This window comes from Littorina saxatilis, linkage group LG14, assembly GCF_037325665.1.
Source record: "Littorina saxatilis isolate snail1 linkage group LG14, US_GU_Lsax_2.0, whole genome shotgun sequence".
NCBI lineage: Eukaryota > Metazoa > Mollusca > Gastropoda > Littorinimorpha > Littorinidae > Littorina > Littorina saxatilis.
The window spans coordinates 6,693,575-6,709,346 of NC_090258.1; the positions used below are offsets into that span (position 1 = coordinate 6,693,575).

Here is a 15,772-nt window from a genome sequence, read left to right on the forward strand (position 1 = left end):
ATTAATTAATTTTTAAGCCACCAAGCTGAAATGCAATACCGAAGTCCGGCCTTTGTCGAAGATTGCTTGGCCAAAATGTCAATCAATTTGATTGAAAAATGAGGGTGTAACAGTGCCGCCTCAACTTTTACAAAAAGCCGGATATGACGTCATCAAAGATATTTATCGAAAAAAAGAAAAAAACGTCCGGGGATATCATTCCCAGGAACTCTCATGTAAAATTTCATAAAGATTGGTCCAGTAGTTTAGTCTGAATCGCTCTACACACACACACGCAGACAGACAGACAGACACACACACACACACCACACCCTCGTCTCGATTCCCCCCTCTACGTTAAAACATTTAGTCAAAACTTGACTAAATGTAAAAATGGGGAGTAAAAATTTCGTGGAGGGAGTAATTTTTTCGTGCCTTGGGGGAGTTCTTTTCTCGTACGAAAAGTGTACTCGGAGTAAGAATTTCGTACGAAATATTTACTCCGGAGTAAATTTTTCGTGGAGTAAAAATGTCGTGTTACACCGGGCAATAACTTTAAAATATCTAAAGTTCCCGCGACTACGCTTAATTCACAGGAATACATTAAACTGCCGCTGTGCTGTTACATCAAACCAAACAATAAACAACTTCGTTTCGCTTTCAGGAGTCAGTGTACTTAATGTGTGTGTGTGTGTGTGTGTGTGTGTGTGTGTGTGTGTGTGTGTGTGTGTGTGTGTGTGTGTGTGTGTGTGTGTGTGTGTGTGTGTGTGTGAGACTATGACAATGACAATGACAGTGACAATTACAATGACAATGACACTTCTTTAATTAAGGAGGGTAATAGAATAAGCAGTGATTTGCTTTTTTGCATCTGGCCCTCGCCCTAAAGAGGGACTAATCTTCAATGGCTAAATAACAAACAGAGAGAGACAGAGAGAGAGACACACAGACAGACAGAAATAGAAAGAGAGAGAGAGAGAGAGAGAGAGAGAGAGAGAGAGAGATAGACTGAGGTAGAGAGAGAAACATAGACAAAGAGAAAGTGAGAAAGAGAGAGAGAGAGAGAGAGAGAGAGAGAGAGAGAGAGAGAGAGAGAGAGAGAGCGAGAGAGAGAGAGAGAGAGAGAGAGAGAGAGCGAGAGCGAGAGAGAGAGAGAGAGAGAGAAATAAAGAGAGAGAGAGAGGCCCCAGGACTGAACACACACAATGTATTTTTCATTTCGATGAGCAACAACATATTTTTAATATTCATGAATGTATTCCATGAATGCAGAATTCCCTAACATCAACTCCTGGGAACTGTGCTATTCACTATTCATTAAAAAGCATTTGAAAACATTATTAGCAGTCGTCAGCAATACATTCATTCATTTCTCTCTGCGGGTGACAACTTTAAATGCAGACGATGCACCGAAGCGGACGTCTTGTTATTGTTTATTGTTGTGCTCAACCGAAATTTGGCCTTGTAAGCATGCTTATTACATTTTGTCTGACACTTATGGCGTCTCGGGTTATTACGAGCCAATAAAAACGAGCACAAAGGAATCATGTGTTTTTACCGAGTGAACTGACAGACTTCTATGAGGGCTTTTGTGGTAGGTTGGATTTAAAGAAGCATTCCTCGCCAATATACTGTTTCAAATCACACCAAACTAAATTCTGTTCTTGCCTACTGCCAGGTCTGCGCATATATTGATCTTGGAGATTGGAATAATCCCACCCTAAACCCATCAGGCGTGGTCGGGACTCGAACAGCGAACCTCCCACAAGGAAAGCGGACGTCCTAACCACTAGGCTACGCGCCCGTCTAAACTTCCTTCAAATCGCTATGCCTGCTCCTGCGTGTGTGTCTCTCTCTGTCTGTCTGTCTGTGTCTCTGTCTGTCTGTCTGTCTGTCTGTCTGTCTGTCTCTCACACACACACACACACACACACACACAAACACAGACACACACACACACACACACACACACACGCACAAACACACACGCACGAATGCATGCATGTACATACGCACGCACACGCACGTACACGGTCGAGGACAGGACAAGAAATGCCTTAAACTTTAAAAAAAAAAATGTGCCAAAATGTGTATGGCTGTTTGCTCTGGAAGAGTTTTTAGAACTAACACGTCACGCTACACTTTCTGAATTTAATAAAACTCGGTTCTTTGTTGGTTTAAACAAGTTCATTCAGTAAATTTCATTGGAATATTGCCGCATACATGATTGATTTAAATCTTTTAATTTAAGTGTGCTTTGATTTCTCCGAAAACACACAGGTACTACCTTCTTTCTTAGACTTTAAAAAAAAGTACATTGAAAAATGGAATGAAATTCGTCTCCGATATCACCAGACATTTAACCCATACTCTTTCCTCATGCGGTATATATATTTAATACTCTACCTTTTTGGTTGGCAATTTATGATTAAGTGTTCTAAAACGTCCCGCAGTCGAAACTAAAGACGCTTCTTTTGGAACCTCGATCTCTTCCAAAGCCTCGTGCAATCTTTGATGTCAAAGCACATAAACGTCACTATAGTGTGACGTCTTCGTTCTAAAAACGTCTCTTCCTGTGGAAACAGCAGACGCAAAACTGTTTCTATAATGGTGTTTGTCTCGGTGACTCTGGCATCATAAGCAGTGGAAAAGCAGGTCCTCCCTGCCAGACTTGTTTGACATGACCTCATGTACATGATAATTATACACACGTGTGGTTCGAACGTTATTGTTATCTAATGAGTGGTTTCTCTCACGTATGTAGAATGAAGTCCCGTATACATAATGCAACAAGTGATATGATAAGTGATGTGAATGAACAACGAGATATAATTTTCAAAAACGTATATGGTTTAAATTAAAATCTTTGCAAAGCCAAAAAGATCAATATTATACAGTCAGGGTTATCGGAAGTATATGCAAGAGCAACCTGTTTAAATTATAGACTGTTTAAAGGTATATATTCATATTTGAAAATTATTTGAACATCTTAACACTAAATTTTGCAGTTTCTTTTCTGCGTTTTAAAACACTTAATCATAAATTGCCAATCCAAAAAGGTAGAATATTAAATATACCGCATGATGAAAGAGTATGGGTTAAATGTCAGTCTGGTGCTATCGGAGACTAATTTGATTACATTTTTTTTCTAAAGTCTAAGAAATAAGTTAGTACCTGTGTATTTTCCGAGAAATCCAAACACACTAAAATTAAAAGATTTGTTTCAATCAACAAAGAAGCGAGTGTCATTAAATTTAATGTATTTTATTAAGCATATTATGAAAGAATGTTGATTTTTTTTTTTGGTAATGATTGTTGTATTACTGCCCGTCTTGACTGAAACACGTATTTGAAACAGGAAAACATGTATGAGTTTATTTTGAGTTAATTATGGTTGAGAATTGTGAAGAGTTGTGTCTTGTTATAATTTTTGTCTTTGTTTGTTGTTGATGTAATTTCATGTAACCTAAGGTTTAAAAAAAATTAAATGTTGCCTTGCCTTCCCTTGCAAGCGAAGAAAGCATTTTTTGACCGAGTGGATCGAGTGAAGGCTAGTATAAGTGTCACGGTTTAAAATCGTCGTCACGGTTGACAGGCGCTGACCTCGCCAGTAGAAAGGTGTGACGGTAAAAGGACAAGGCCTCTCTTAGCATATCATCACACACACACATGTCCCTATTAGGACATCTTCCTGTGAGGCCGTACGTGGTCAAGCGAAACCTGTCCCGGACCGTGGTCAGTAACATTAGAGTGCAATTAAGCGTGTGTCTGTCTGCTCTGTGTTTAATAGCTTGAGTCGGTCCATCTATAGATGATTGAGAGTTTCGTTAGTCTGAGGTTAATGGTGGTGGTGGTGGTGGTGATGGTGGTGGTGATGATGTTTGTTGTTGTTGTTAGGCTATGTTATTAAGAGAGCATCCCGTAAACATTAGCCTAAATGTTCCATTTCTTCCGCTAGTGTGTAGAGGTCAGTTTTCGGGGTCTCGATGTAAATTCTGTTTTTAATATTCTCCGAAACAATACTTCTACGCCCTTAAGGTTTTTTTTCCAGATGGTTTGACTGTTAACAAACTAAACAAGATCTCCTTTCATACCCTTTTATTTAAGTCTGGTTAGAAGAAGAAGAAAAAGAATCCCCGTTGTTTAAGACTCTCTTTTAGCTTTGTGTTTTGTCTGTTTGTTCCTTTGTTGTTTTGAGTATCTTCTTTCACTTCCTTTTTGCGACACTTTTTGTTTTAAAAGTACCATTTTCCCTGCATCTTAATTATCACCATGGAACCTTCCATGCGTTTATCTGTAGAGGAAGCAGCCAGGCTGCTGAAATTTTGTATATTAATCAATCAATCAATCAATATTTTATTTTTTATTTTATTTTTTTATGCAATTTATATCGCGCCGTGTCCTAACTTGGTAAAAAGAGTTGGTGTTCTACCACCTGTATGCAGTGACCACTCGTGTCCTTTTGTATATTTGAATTATGACTTACCGTCGGGTGGTTCATTCAAACGAACACTATATAATTATTCCAAAATCGATGTTGACAAGTTGTTGCAAGATATGGAAAGTGTAGATTGGAATAATATAGTCGATTTAGAATCCATTGATGACGCCGCTGAAATGTTTTCCGATAAGTTAATGATGATAGCTAAAGAATGTATGCCTGTAAAGGTAGTGACAATGAACGGACACGATGCTGTGTGGATCACCGAGGAAATCAAAAAGTTGATTAGGAAAAAGCAATATATTCACGCATTAGCCAAACGTCTGGATACTGTATGGTGCTGGTCTCTTTTCCGACGGTTGAGAAATAATTTGACTGATGTTATAAGAAAAAGGAAAGAAGAGCACATTAGGGAACTAGAAAATAGAATATTGTCACCTCATAATTTTGGCAATAAAGACTGGTGGAAGGTAGTCAACTCTTTTTTGAAAAAGAAAGGAATGAGTACAAATGAGATTCCGCCGATTGAAAACAAAGCCGAGGTTTTTAATGAAGCATTTCTACGACAGTCGCATATACAAGGTCATGATGATGACGTTCCACCAGTTGAAGAAGAGCCTATTTCCATTAGTCCTCTCGTGATAACTACCGAAATGGTGTACGCTGTTCTAAACAACCTCGATGTTAGGAAAGCAGTAGGTCCTGATTTGGTTCACAATAAACTTCTTAAACTTGCTGCTTGTATTATTTCAAATCCGCTTGCAACCCTTTTCCAGAGATCGTTGGCTGAGGGAAAGTTTCCGAAAATTTGGAAAGTAGCTCATGTGAATCCCATTTATAAGAAAGGTGAAAAAGAACACTGTAGTAACTATCGTCCGATTTCATTACTCAGTTGCATTGGAAAAGTATTGGAAAAATGTGTTCAAGCCCATGTTTTTCGATATCTCACAGAGAATGATTTATTAACGGTTTCTCAGTCAGGGTTTATTCCTGGTGATTCAACTAGTTTTCAGTTGTTGAGTATGTATGACGATTTTTGTCAATCCTTAGATAAGCAGTTGACGACTCAGGCTGTTTTCTGTGATATATCAAAAGCCTTCGACAGAGTGTGGCACAAGGGTTTGTTGCATAAATTATATGCTATAGGCATAAGAGGTGTTTTATTAAAATGGTTTGAAGATTATTTGACAGGCAGGTTACAAGCCGTTGTTATCCAAGGCAGGAAATCGACATACGGACGTGTTTGTTCAGGTGTTCCCCAAGGTTCTGTTCTGGGGCCCTTGTTGTTCCTTGTGTACATTAACGATATTGTCATTGATATCGAATCTGTCATTAAACTTTTTGCTGATGACACCAGTTTGTATTTATCTCTAAATGATGCAAACACGCGGACACAGATCTTAAATGCAGACTTAGCCAAAATTGCACACTGGGCGGAAAAATGGAAAGTTAATTTCAATAATTTAAAAACAGATTTGATGACCTTTTCTGGAAATAGAATGCCTGAAACTCTTCCTCTTGTATTTGATGGAACAATTCTGAGAGAAAACCACGTTCACAAACATCTTGGTGTACTGATTCAGAGCGACTGCAAATGGGAATCACATGTTCAGTCAATTATATCTAAAGTACGTGTTCTTCTCTCATGTTTTCGGTCCTATAAGTATCGCCTTAGCCGAAAGGCACTTGAACTTATGTATAAATCTTTTATTATTCCCCATTTTGATTTTTCTGACGTCATTTGGGATAACTGTTCTGACAGATTAGCTACTTTATTAGAAAACTTGCATCTTGATGCCATAAGAACCATTATAGGTGCAGTTCGTGGCACGAGTCACCAAAAATTGTACGATGAATCAGGATTTACAACACTGAAGGAGAAGCGAAAAAGACACAAATTGATTTTGTATTTCAAATTAGTTAATGCACGCGTGCCACCATACTTACTAGAACGTCTGCCTCCTCTCGTTGCTGCTGTGAACCCTTACCATAGACGAAGACCACTCGACAGACAGACTCCCCACTCTCGAACTGAACTGTATAAAAAGTCATTTTTTCTGTCTTCGACTTCCCTGTGAAATGAGCTTTCAGATACTGTAAAACAACTTGATTCTATTGGGTTATTTAAAAAACGTATTAGTTCTGATGATTCTGTTGTTCCCTCGTATAGATACACATCTGATCGAAAATCAGAAATTATCCATTGCAGACTGAGATTGAGGATCAGCAATCTAAATAGTGATCTATTTGACAGACATTTAATTCCCGACCCGTCATGCACTTGTGGTTATCCTGTTGAAAATGCGGAGCACTATATTTTTCATTGCCCCTTATCTCTTCAAATACGTGAAGTCACCCTGTCAACACTGCCCAACTATGATTTGCTAACCGCTGATGATTTTCTGTATGGCAATAGAGACAAGTCAGACAGCGAAAATGCATTGATATTTGACCAGTTATTCAGGTTTATCTTATTAAGCAAACGTTTTGAATAATGAATGCATTTATCTCATCCATGTTCGAAACGACCATGTGCAGTACTGTTTACATTTCCTTGTTCTGGTAGTATTCTATTTTCAACCATGTGGAAGTCATTGTATGCGTGTGTGTGCGAGTGAGTGTGCGAGCGCGTGTGAGTACTGTTGTTAGTTTATCATTGGTTTTTTTTTTCCTTTGTTTTTTTTTTCCTTTTATTGTTACATGCTTGTCTACCATAATTTACCATTATCATTTTGACATTATTTCAAATTTGTTATATTAAAATCGTCCGCCAAATTTCATTTGCTTTTAAGAGTACGCTCATAAGCCTAGCTTGTTGTGCTCCATGTTCCTTATTTCATGTATGCGGTAATAGTACCAATGGAATTTGTTGAATAAACTTGTTTAAACCAATTTATATCGCGCACATATTCAAGGCGCATGGATTTATTTATGCCGTGTGAGATGGAATTTTTTTTACACAATACATCACGCATTCACATCGGCCAGCAGATCGCAGCCATTTCGGCGCACATCCTACTTTTCACGGCCGATTAACAAGTGGAACACTCTGAATTCAATGAACACAATATCAGTACCTATGCGATCGCAATGCGTAGAGGTGTGTAGAAGCTAACACTTAAAGACTTAAGTATTTAAATAGAAACACACTGTGTTTTCCATGTCAATATCTCTTTTCATGCCACACAACTGGAAACAAAGTAGAACACATCGATATAGATTTCAAATGCTTCATGTCCTGCATGTACTTTTGCATATTTGGAACTAGTGGAACACATCGATTTAGAGTGAAGGGTGCTCTTATCAGATGTAAAAGCTTGGATACATCTGTCATAGTTTACACGATGATTTACACAGGAAAAAAGTATATGAAAACCCTTATCTTCTCCGATTTGTTAAGAGTCATTTAACACAGGTTACAGTAAGCGTGATAAAAAGTGGAACACATCGATTAAGAGTGTAGAATGCTCGTATCAGATGTAAAAGCTTATCATGGTTTACACGATGATTTACACAGGATCTTATCTTCTCCAACGTTTTAAGAGTAATTTAACACAGGCGCCAATCTATCAATCGGTTACTACTCGCATTTAACTATAATCACGTCCATTAGGTGAATAATTGAGTAATGTACATACCTCAGTTTTCTGAAGAAATATTCCATATCCATCAACCTCAAAGGCCATCTTCGTTCGCCATGTAGACTGCGACACCACAGCGGCAAGATTTGTTGTGTATATATTTATTTACTACTAAACACTTTCCAGTCACAATATGTATGTGTGTGCTAAGCGGCCAGCGAGAGTACAATATATGCAGTGTATCTCCCTCCTTACTCAACCGTGGCCGATATCTGAGATGTACCTTTGTTGTTGTTTTCTTTATTGGACAACATACACTCATAAGACGTCATTCAGTATGATAGCTACATGCAACGTACGTAGGTCAATTGAAAAAACAACGCTTTTTTTCCCGGTCATGTTTGAGTTTCTTATTTCTCGTTTCAAAGCCCCCCCCCCCCCCCCCACACACACACACACTCCTCCGCCCCCACCTCCTCTTCGAGTTAGTTAGATTTGTTTCGCTCACACAGAGCCGTGAATAGTGTGACAGTCAGCTGTGATATAAGCGTGAGTTGACTTCAGCTGTGTAGTATGAACATTAGTTTGTGAAGTTTCCTGGAATAAGATATCCTTGGGACAGTTTCTGTTTTCGCAAGCAGTCGCAAAGTAGGACTTTAATTTGAAGGGACGGAGTTTCCACGCTGAAAACAACAACAACAACAACAACGGGTGCATCTCTGACTGTTTGTTTGCTTTCAAGACAAGCGGTCACTCTCTGTTAGAAAACGACATCTTTGAGCAACTATCTCTCTTATTTTGTTGTTGCTTCGTTATCTTATTCTTTTATTGTAATTACCGATTGCTTGAATAATTTTCCGTCGGTGCTCAGTCTGTGAGTCTGTGCCAAAGGCAGAAAATTAGTTGAACATTTTCATAATTTGTCACCGAAGCACTGGTATTTTTACATTGTTTAATTTCTAGCCGATGCTCCGCTTACATTTCAAAATACAGAATACATCATGTGTTATTACAAAGGGTTGGGAACTTGTCGTCGTTTACACGTCTGACAGATTGTGTTTTAAGAGTGACAAAACTACATGTACAACCTTTGCATGTATTCGTTGAAGAACAATGTGACATATGTCATCCATTAAATTGTTAGAATGCAAAACGCATATTTCTTTTCTCAGTGAATGACCTTTTCTAGCTTTGTTTGAGCGAGTACCTTGTGTTCTAACCACGCTCCTCCCCCCCCCCTCCCCCCGCCCCGCCACCACCGACTCCGGAGAAAATGTTCTGTTCAGTGATAAACGCATCACAGACATCATATTCTTGGTCGAAAGCAGTGGCTGTAACCCTTGGACATTATAAGATGTTTGGTGGCTTGTTGACAGACCAGCCTTTTTGTTGGTCCAAGGGGACCATATCGTCTTTTGTTTCATCTTTATCGACCAAGGCCGAAGGCCGCGGTTGATAGATATGAGACAAAAGCCGATATCACACCGGTGACACTGTGACGGTTCCCCTACGCTTTGTGTTCGGTGCCCTGACCCTTTGTGTTCGGTTCCCACTCGGTTCCCACACGCCAAAATTCGCGGACAAAACATCCATTTATGGTAGTATTACGCAATGTTGCTCTCTGAGAATGGTCTTGTTAGATCTGTGAGTGTTTACACTACATGCCTAGGTGCTGTTGGATTGAAGGTTTTTGATATTTTAGCCGTTATTAGGTAGAATGCCTTCCACTTTACTGCAAAACTGCATAATTCGTAGCATCGGCAAGAAATATCCTACCAAAAAATGCCTGCTTGGAACTGTCGTTGGTCCAGCAAAAAGTTCAACATGTCTGTAGCAGACAGCCCAAGTTTCAAGATTGTAGGGCCATCCAAACAGCCGTAATAATAAAAACAACAAAAGTAGTCAGTGAAATTGGCTGTGTTCGGTCCCCACACACTTTTGTGACGTAGGCGTGACGGTTCCCATAATTCATTGTGTCGGTCCCCACTTTCTGTGTCGGACCCCACTTTCGACCTAATTTCTCTGTGACGGACCCCACAACCAGCCTATTTTGTGTCGGTCCCCACACCTTCTTGGATTTATGACTTGCCGGTTACTTGTATCATTGTATTCATTGAATCTAATTGTCTCGGAGTTATTTTTCAGCAAAAACCGGCAAGGCAGCACCTTTTGTGATACCAAGTAAGTCAGATGACATCAGTATGTGTGTGTATGTGTGTGTGAGAGAGAGAGAGAGAGAGAGAGAGAGAGAGAGAGAGAGAGAGAGAGAGAGAGAGAGAGAGAGAGAGAGAGAGAGAGAGAGAGAGAGAGAGAGACTAACTTTATTAGTTTATGCCACAAATAATATATAACATTATTTATCTCTGGGACGGTTCCCAGCATACCAGCAAATTATGTGTTGATCCACCCACACCTTCTTGAACTGGCCTTCCCAATATCTACTCTTAGTCTTAAGGCCTTGGAGATATGCAATTTGGCACATTTTTAAAATAAAAGATCCACCTGTCGTATGTGAGATTCAGTTTTCAGAGCAAAATGCTGCCCAGGGACTTCTAGTGGTGATTGAAAAAAAAAAGAGTACTTGCCTGTGTCAAGTATGTGTCTTTATCCACGCTTGTTGTAAGAGGCAACTTTTCCCAGCTCCTTGTGTTCATGACTGCTTTCTCTTAAAATTAATTACTTTATGACAGTCAGAATACAATGGAACAAGGCTACATAAACCCTGACAGCCTACGACAACGGCCCGACTAAGGCTCAACACCGCGCCAATAAATTCAGCATTGGGCCAATGTTGGGCCATGATTGCTCCGTTTTCGTAGGCTATCAGGGTCAAAGATACATATTGGTAAACTAGTAAAATACATGTTCAGCATCATCAGCAATACCACAAAAGGATTAAAACAAGAAATTCCCCCGATAGGAACTACACCCCCGTCAAAGGGAAATAACCTTCTCAGTTGGTGGCAGTGAGAATGGTTATTTCCCTTTGACCAACGGGGGTGTCCGTCTATACCAGGCCTTGTATAATTTTAATCCACCAATAACTCCCTAACCGTGTGTTTGACTGGTCCCAATTTTTGTAAGGACCGTCTCAGGAATGTATAGAACCTGTTCACCAAGTTTGGTGACGATCGGTCCGTTCATTCTTGAGATCTACTTGCGAACACAAACACATCGAGTGAAACCTATACACACCCCTATACCGGGTGTGTAAAAATCCTATTAGCTGTATGTCAGCGGCACAATGCAACCAGAACCAGCGTTTATGTGGAGTGATCGGGTGCTGGTCACTACCGCGAGCGTCACTACCGCGAGTACCACTACCGCGTCTCACACTAAAGTTGTGTTTCCGTACCCGCGATAGCGTTTTTCCAGCGGTGCGACGAAAATCAAGCACATAGAAAATGACCAGGAGTGTTTCCACACGCGCGACGCGTTAGCGGCGCGACAAGCGGCAAGCGACGCGATTTTTTTGAAAGGGTCCTGGAGCGATTTTTTCGCGTTGTCGCGCGGCAACGCGGGAGTTTACAGATTTTACCGCATGTTTAAAACGCAAGTACGGAAACACGTCACGCGTTTGCGCGCGTTTTCTTTTGTCGCTGCCGCTGTCGCGGGTACGGAAACAGAACTTACCGCGAGTACGACACTACCGCGAGTACGACACTACCGCGAGTATAACACTACCGCGTGTCACACTACCGCGAGTATAACATTACCGCGTGTCATTTTATGACTTCCATGGCTGAAGGCAAAGGTTGAAATGTTTCCTTGAAATATAAAACAAAAAGCCTGGTCTGTTCTCTGAACACTAATTCAATGTTTGTCATGCTAACCAAGAACTCAAAACGATCAGAACACACTATCAGAATACATATAGAATGGGTTGCTTCCAATCAAAGCCGTTAGAACACAAACTCACAAGAAGTAAGTTTGCATGCGTTCTCTCTACGGTTATGGTACTCGCGGTTGTGGTACGCGCGGTAGTGTGACACGCGGCAGTGTTATACTCGCGGTAGTGTCGTACTCGCGGTAGTGTGACACGCGGTAGTGTTACACGCGGTAGTGTCGTACTCGCCGTAGTGTGACACGCGGTAGTGACGCTCGCGGTAGTGTCGCATAACCGGAGTGATCTGGAAAGGTGTCAATCTCTCTCTCTCTCTCTCTCTCTCTCTCTCTCTCTCTCTCTCTCTCTGTCTCTCTCTCAGGCTCTCTGTCTCTCTCTCACACATACACACACATACACACACACACACACACACACACACACATACTGATGTCATCTGACTTACTTGGTATCACAAAAGGTGCTGCCTTGCCGGTTTTTGCTGAAAAATAACTCCGAGACAATTAGATTCAATGAATACAATGATACAAGTAACCGGCAAGTCATAAATCCAAGAAGGTGTGGGGACCGACACAAAATAGGCTGGTTGTGGGGTCCGTCACAGAGAAATTAGGTCGAAAGTGGGGTCCGACACAGAAAGTGGGGACCGACACAATGAATTATGGGAACCGTCACGCCTACGTCACAAAAGTGTGTGGGGACCGAACACAGCCAATTTCACTGACTACTTTTGTTGTTTTTATTATTACGGCTGTTTGGATGGCCCTACAATCTTGAAACTTGGGCTGTCTGCTACAGACATGTTGAACTTTTTGCTGGACCAACGACAGTTCCAAGCAGGCATTTTTTGGTAGGATATTTCTTGCCGATGCTACGAATTATGCAGTTTTGCAGTAAAGTGGAAGGCATTCTACCTAATAACGGCTAAAATATCAAAAACCTTCAATCCAACAGCACCTAGGCATGTAGTGTAAACACTCACAGATCTAACAAGACCATTCTCAGAGAGCAACATTGCGTAATACTACCATAAATGGATGTTTTGTCCGCGAATTTTGGCGTGTGGGAACCGAGTGGGAACCGAACACAAAGGGTCAGGGCACCGAACACAAAGCGTAGGGGAACCGTCACAGTGTCACCGGTGTGGATATGCTCCTCGAGGACCAACAACAAAATGCTGGTCTGACGACAAGCCACCAAACATCGTTTTTGTCATCATTTTGGTTGTGCAACAAAATGCACAATAACCCACAGGGAGACGAATTTTTAGAATAAATTCAACTCCGAGCCACAAAGCATCGTAACAGTAGCTCGAGATAACACGTCAACCTTGTATGTGACGTCAAACGTAGTAGACTAGGACAGATTTCAGAAAATCTAACACCCTCGGGCATTTGTGGGTAATTAATGGCAACAGGTTGTTTCTTAAAGATTTGGGTGTGCTGAATCCATTTCTGCCTGTTGCCAAAGTCAAAAATGCCTATATTCGTTACTATTCAACGGTTTCCAAGATGGCCGCCATGATATCAAGAGACTACTAATTCTCAAACAAATGCTTATATCTTTGGTGTTTTTAGAGATACAGTGTTAATTTTTGGCTAGTTGGTAGATGACCGATAGGCAATGGTTGGCTTGTCAGAGTATTTGACCTTGACCTTAAGTCAAGGTCACATGAGACTTGACAATATTGACTTGTACTGTTTTGTCATGTGTGCATTTTAAGTTGTCTTTTGGCAGTAAACTACTGCGAACTAATCACTAAAAATAAGTGATATTACCCAGTAGGTATTCAGCATTAAAATGAATATACATTGATCATCATTCTGACAAGGTCAAGGTCATTTTGACCCCATATTTCAGATGTGTTTAAACTTGGACGCCATCAAGATTTGCAGTGGCTCATCTGTTGTACACACTGGACATCTGATTCAACAATTACATTTCAGCAGGGGTTCAGATCAATGGTGCACAATCAACTAGGTCAAAGGTCAAGGTCAAGGTCAAAGTCAAAGGTCACTATTTGGACCATTTATTCTCAAAAACGGGGCCTAAAATAGAGATAGGCCATTTGTGAGTAATTATGGTGTGCTCTTCCCATTTCTGCTGTATGACAAAGTGTATATTTGCTAGTTTGTCCTGTATCATTAAATATTCAAAATGGCCGCCACAAGCCTGAAAACTCACCCACACACAAAAACTGACAATTCTTTAAACATAACCACTCTATTTATTATCAACTTTTGTTTCAACATACGTTTGTATCAATAACGTTGCATAATCAGTACAAATTTCAACAACATTTAAGATGTTATGGTATTTCTGTGGCAATTATAACACAATATACACAAATCTCAAATGGGCTAAAGCTGAATATCAGAATCTGCTGGTAGTGAGGCTCGGTGGTCTCCATACGTCCCTCAACTTCCTCAAAGCCATCGGGCGTCACATGGAGTGCTCTGGTCTTCTGGATCTGTGGGTCGAGAGCAATGTCCTTGGCCCGAAAACAGCTGAACAGGTGCTGGCAGGCAAGTCCTATGTCAGAGGGATGCGAACTCATAAGTTGACCTGGCAAGCCTTGTGGAGAATACTCCTACCACAGTTGTTGCAGTACGTCCACGGCAGTGATGATGAGCTCGCACAAGAGATTGAAGACGAGATGGTTCGTGATGACACAGCAGCACTTGTACATCTTCTTGCCAACAAACGCTTCACAGACCTTGTGGACTCGTTTGCTGCTTCGCGGGCCAATCCAAACTTCCAGTTCTGGTGGGAGTACCTGAAGATGGTAGAAATTCTCCTCCAGTTCACACGCGCCAGTAGAGATGGCGACTGGAATCTGCATCTTCAAGCTTTCACGGCAATGCTCCCCTACTTCATGAGATATAATCATACCAACTATGCTCGATGGGGCACAGTCTACGTCAGTGAAATGAATCAGCTCCCCGAAGAAGTGAAGAAGGAATTTGAAGCTGGGCACTTTGTTGTGAAGAGGAGCCAGAGCAAGTTCAACCAGGTGGACCCAGATCAAAGTCAAGAATGGCTGAACGGGATTGGAAAGTCATGTGGAGGGATTGTGGGCATCACAAAGACACCGTCTGCTCTGAACCGTTGGGCCCTCTCGTTCAATCTCCGATCTCACATTGCAGGAGAAACAAGAGCAGTCTTTGGAGCAGAGGTTGACGAGAAGAGCATTCACAACGAATGCAACAAGGCCAGAAAAAGACAAGACAAAACTGATGAAGAAAAGTTGTTTGACAACCTTAAACGCTTCAAGGTTTTTTCTCTGGATGTGCCTGAAGATCTGCAGAACATTGCATCGAAGGATCTTACAACCAAGAACATCGAAGAAAACCTGTTGACAGCACGTGAAAAAGGACAAGAACAGGTGAAAACATTTGTTCGGGAGAGACTTGTGCCCTGTGAAGAGAGGAAAGTGAAATTCCGCGATGCTCTGCCGAAGAACAAGCCTCTGACATTTTCCAGTCTGTATGAGGTGAAGCAGAAGGATGCAAAGAGTGGGAAACAAAAGACGGTCAAAGCTGACAGAAAGATTCTTCAGCGGTTGATCACGGCCTATGAAGCAGGGCGCAGTGTTGATCTTTCTGTGATCATGAAGCATGAGCTGATGCCAGTACCCCCTTCACTTGCTGAAACTGATGGCAGTTTAAGGTCAGGATCAAAAGCAAGCTTGCTTAAAATCCTCACAAGTGGTGTAAACTGTCCTCCAGGCATTGAAGCACATGAGCTTGGAGACAAGGCAACACTTGTCGTTGATGGGCAAGCACATGTTTGTGCACTTGGAAAGCCACAAGGTGCAGCTACATTTGGTGATCTTGCTGACACATTCGTCAAGTCTCTCCTTGCCCAAGGACATGCGCCTTTAAACGCACCGACATCGTCTTTGATCGGTATGATCAGCTGTCAATC

General features: G+C 41.2%; 1 protein-coding gene across 5 annotated transcripts in view; it reads right to left on the minus strand.

Moving 5' to 3' along the window:
• Positions 1-15,772, minus strand: part of LOC138947011 (contactin-5-like) — a 96,600-nt gene that overhangs the window by 53,381 nt on the left and 27,447 nt on the right. Inside the window, exon 1 of one of the 5 annotated variants that reach the window (XM_070318438.1) lies at positions 8,059-8,220. The exons of the other annotated variants lie outside the window; for them this stretch is intronic. Within the exon in view, the coding sequence (XP_070174539.1) occupies positions 8,059-8,090 (32 nt within the window). The 5' untranslated portion in view covers positions 8,091-8,220. Of the gene's footprint in view, positions 1-8,058; positions 8,221-15,772 lie in introns of those variants that run through there. 5 annotated transcript variants of the gene reach the window in all.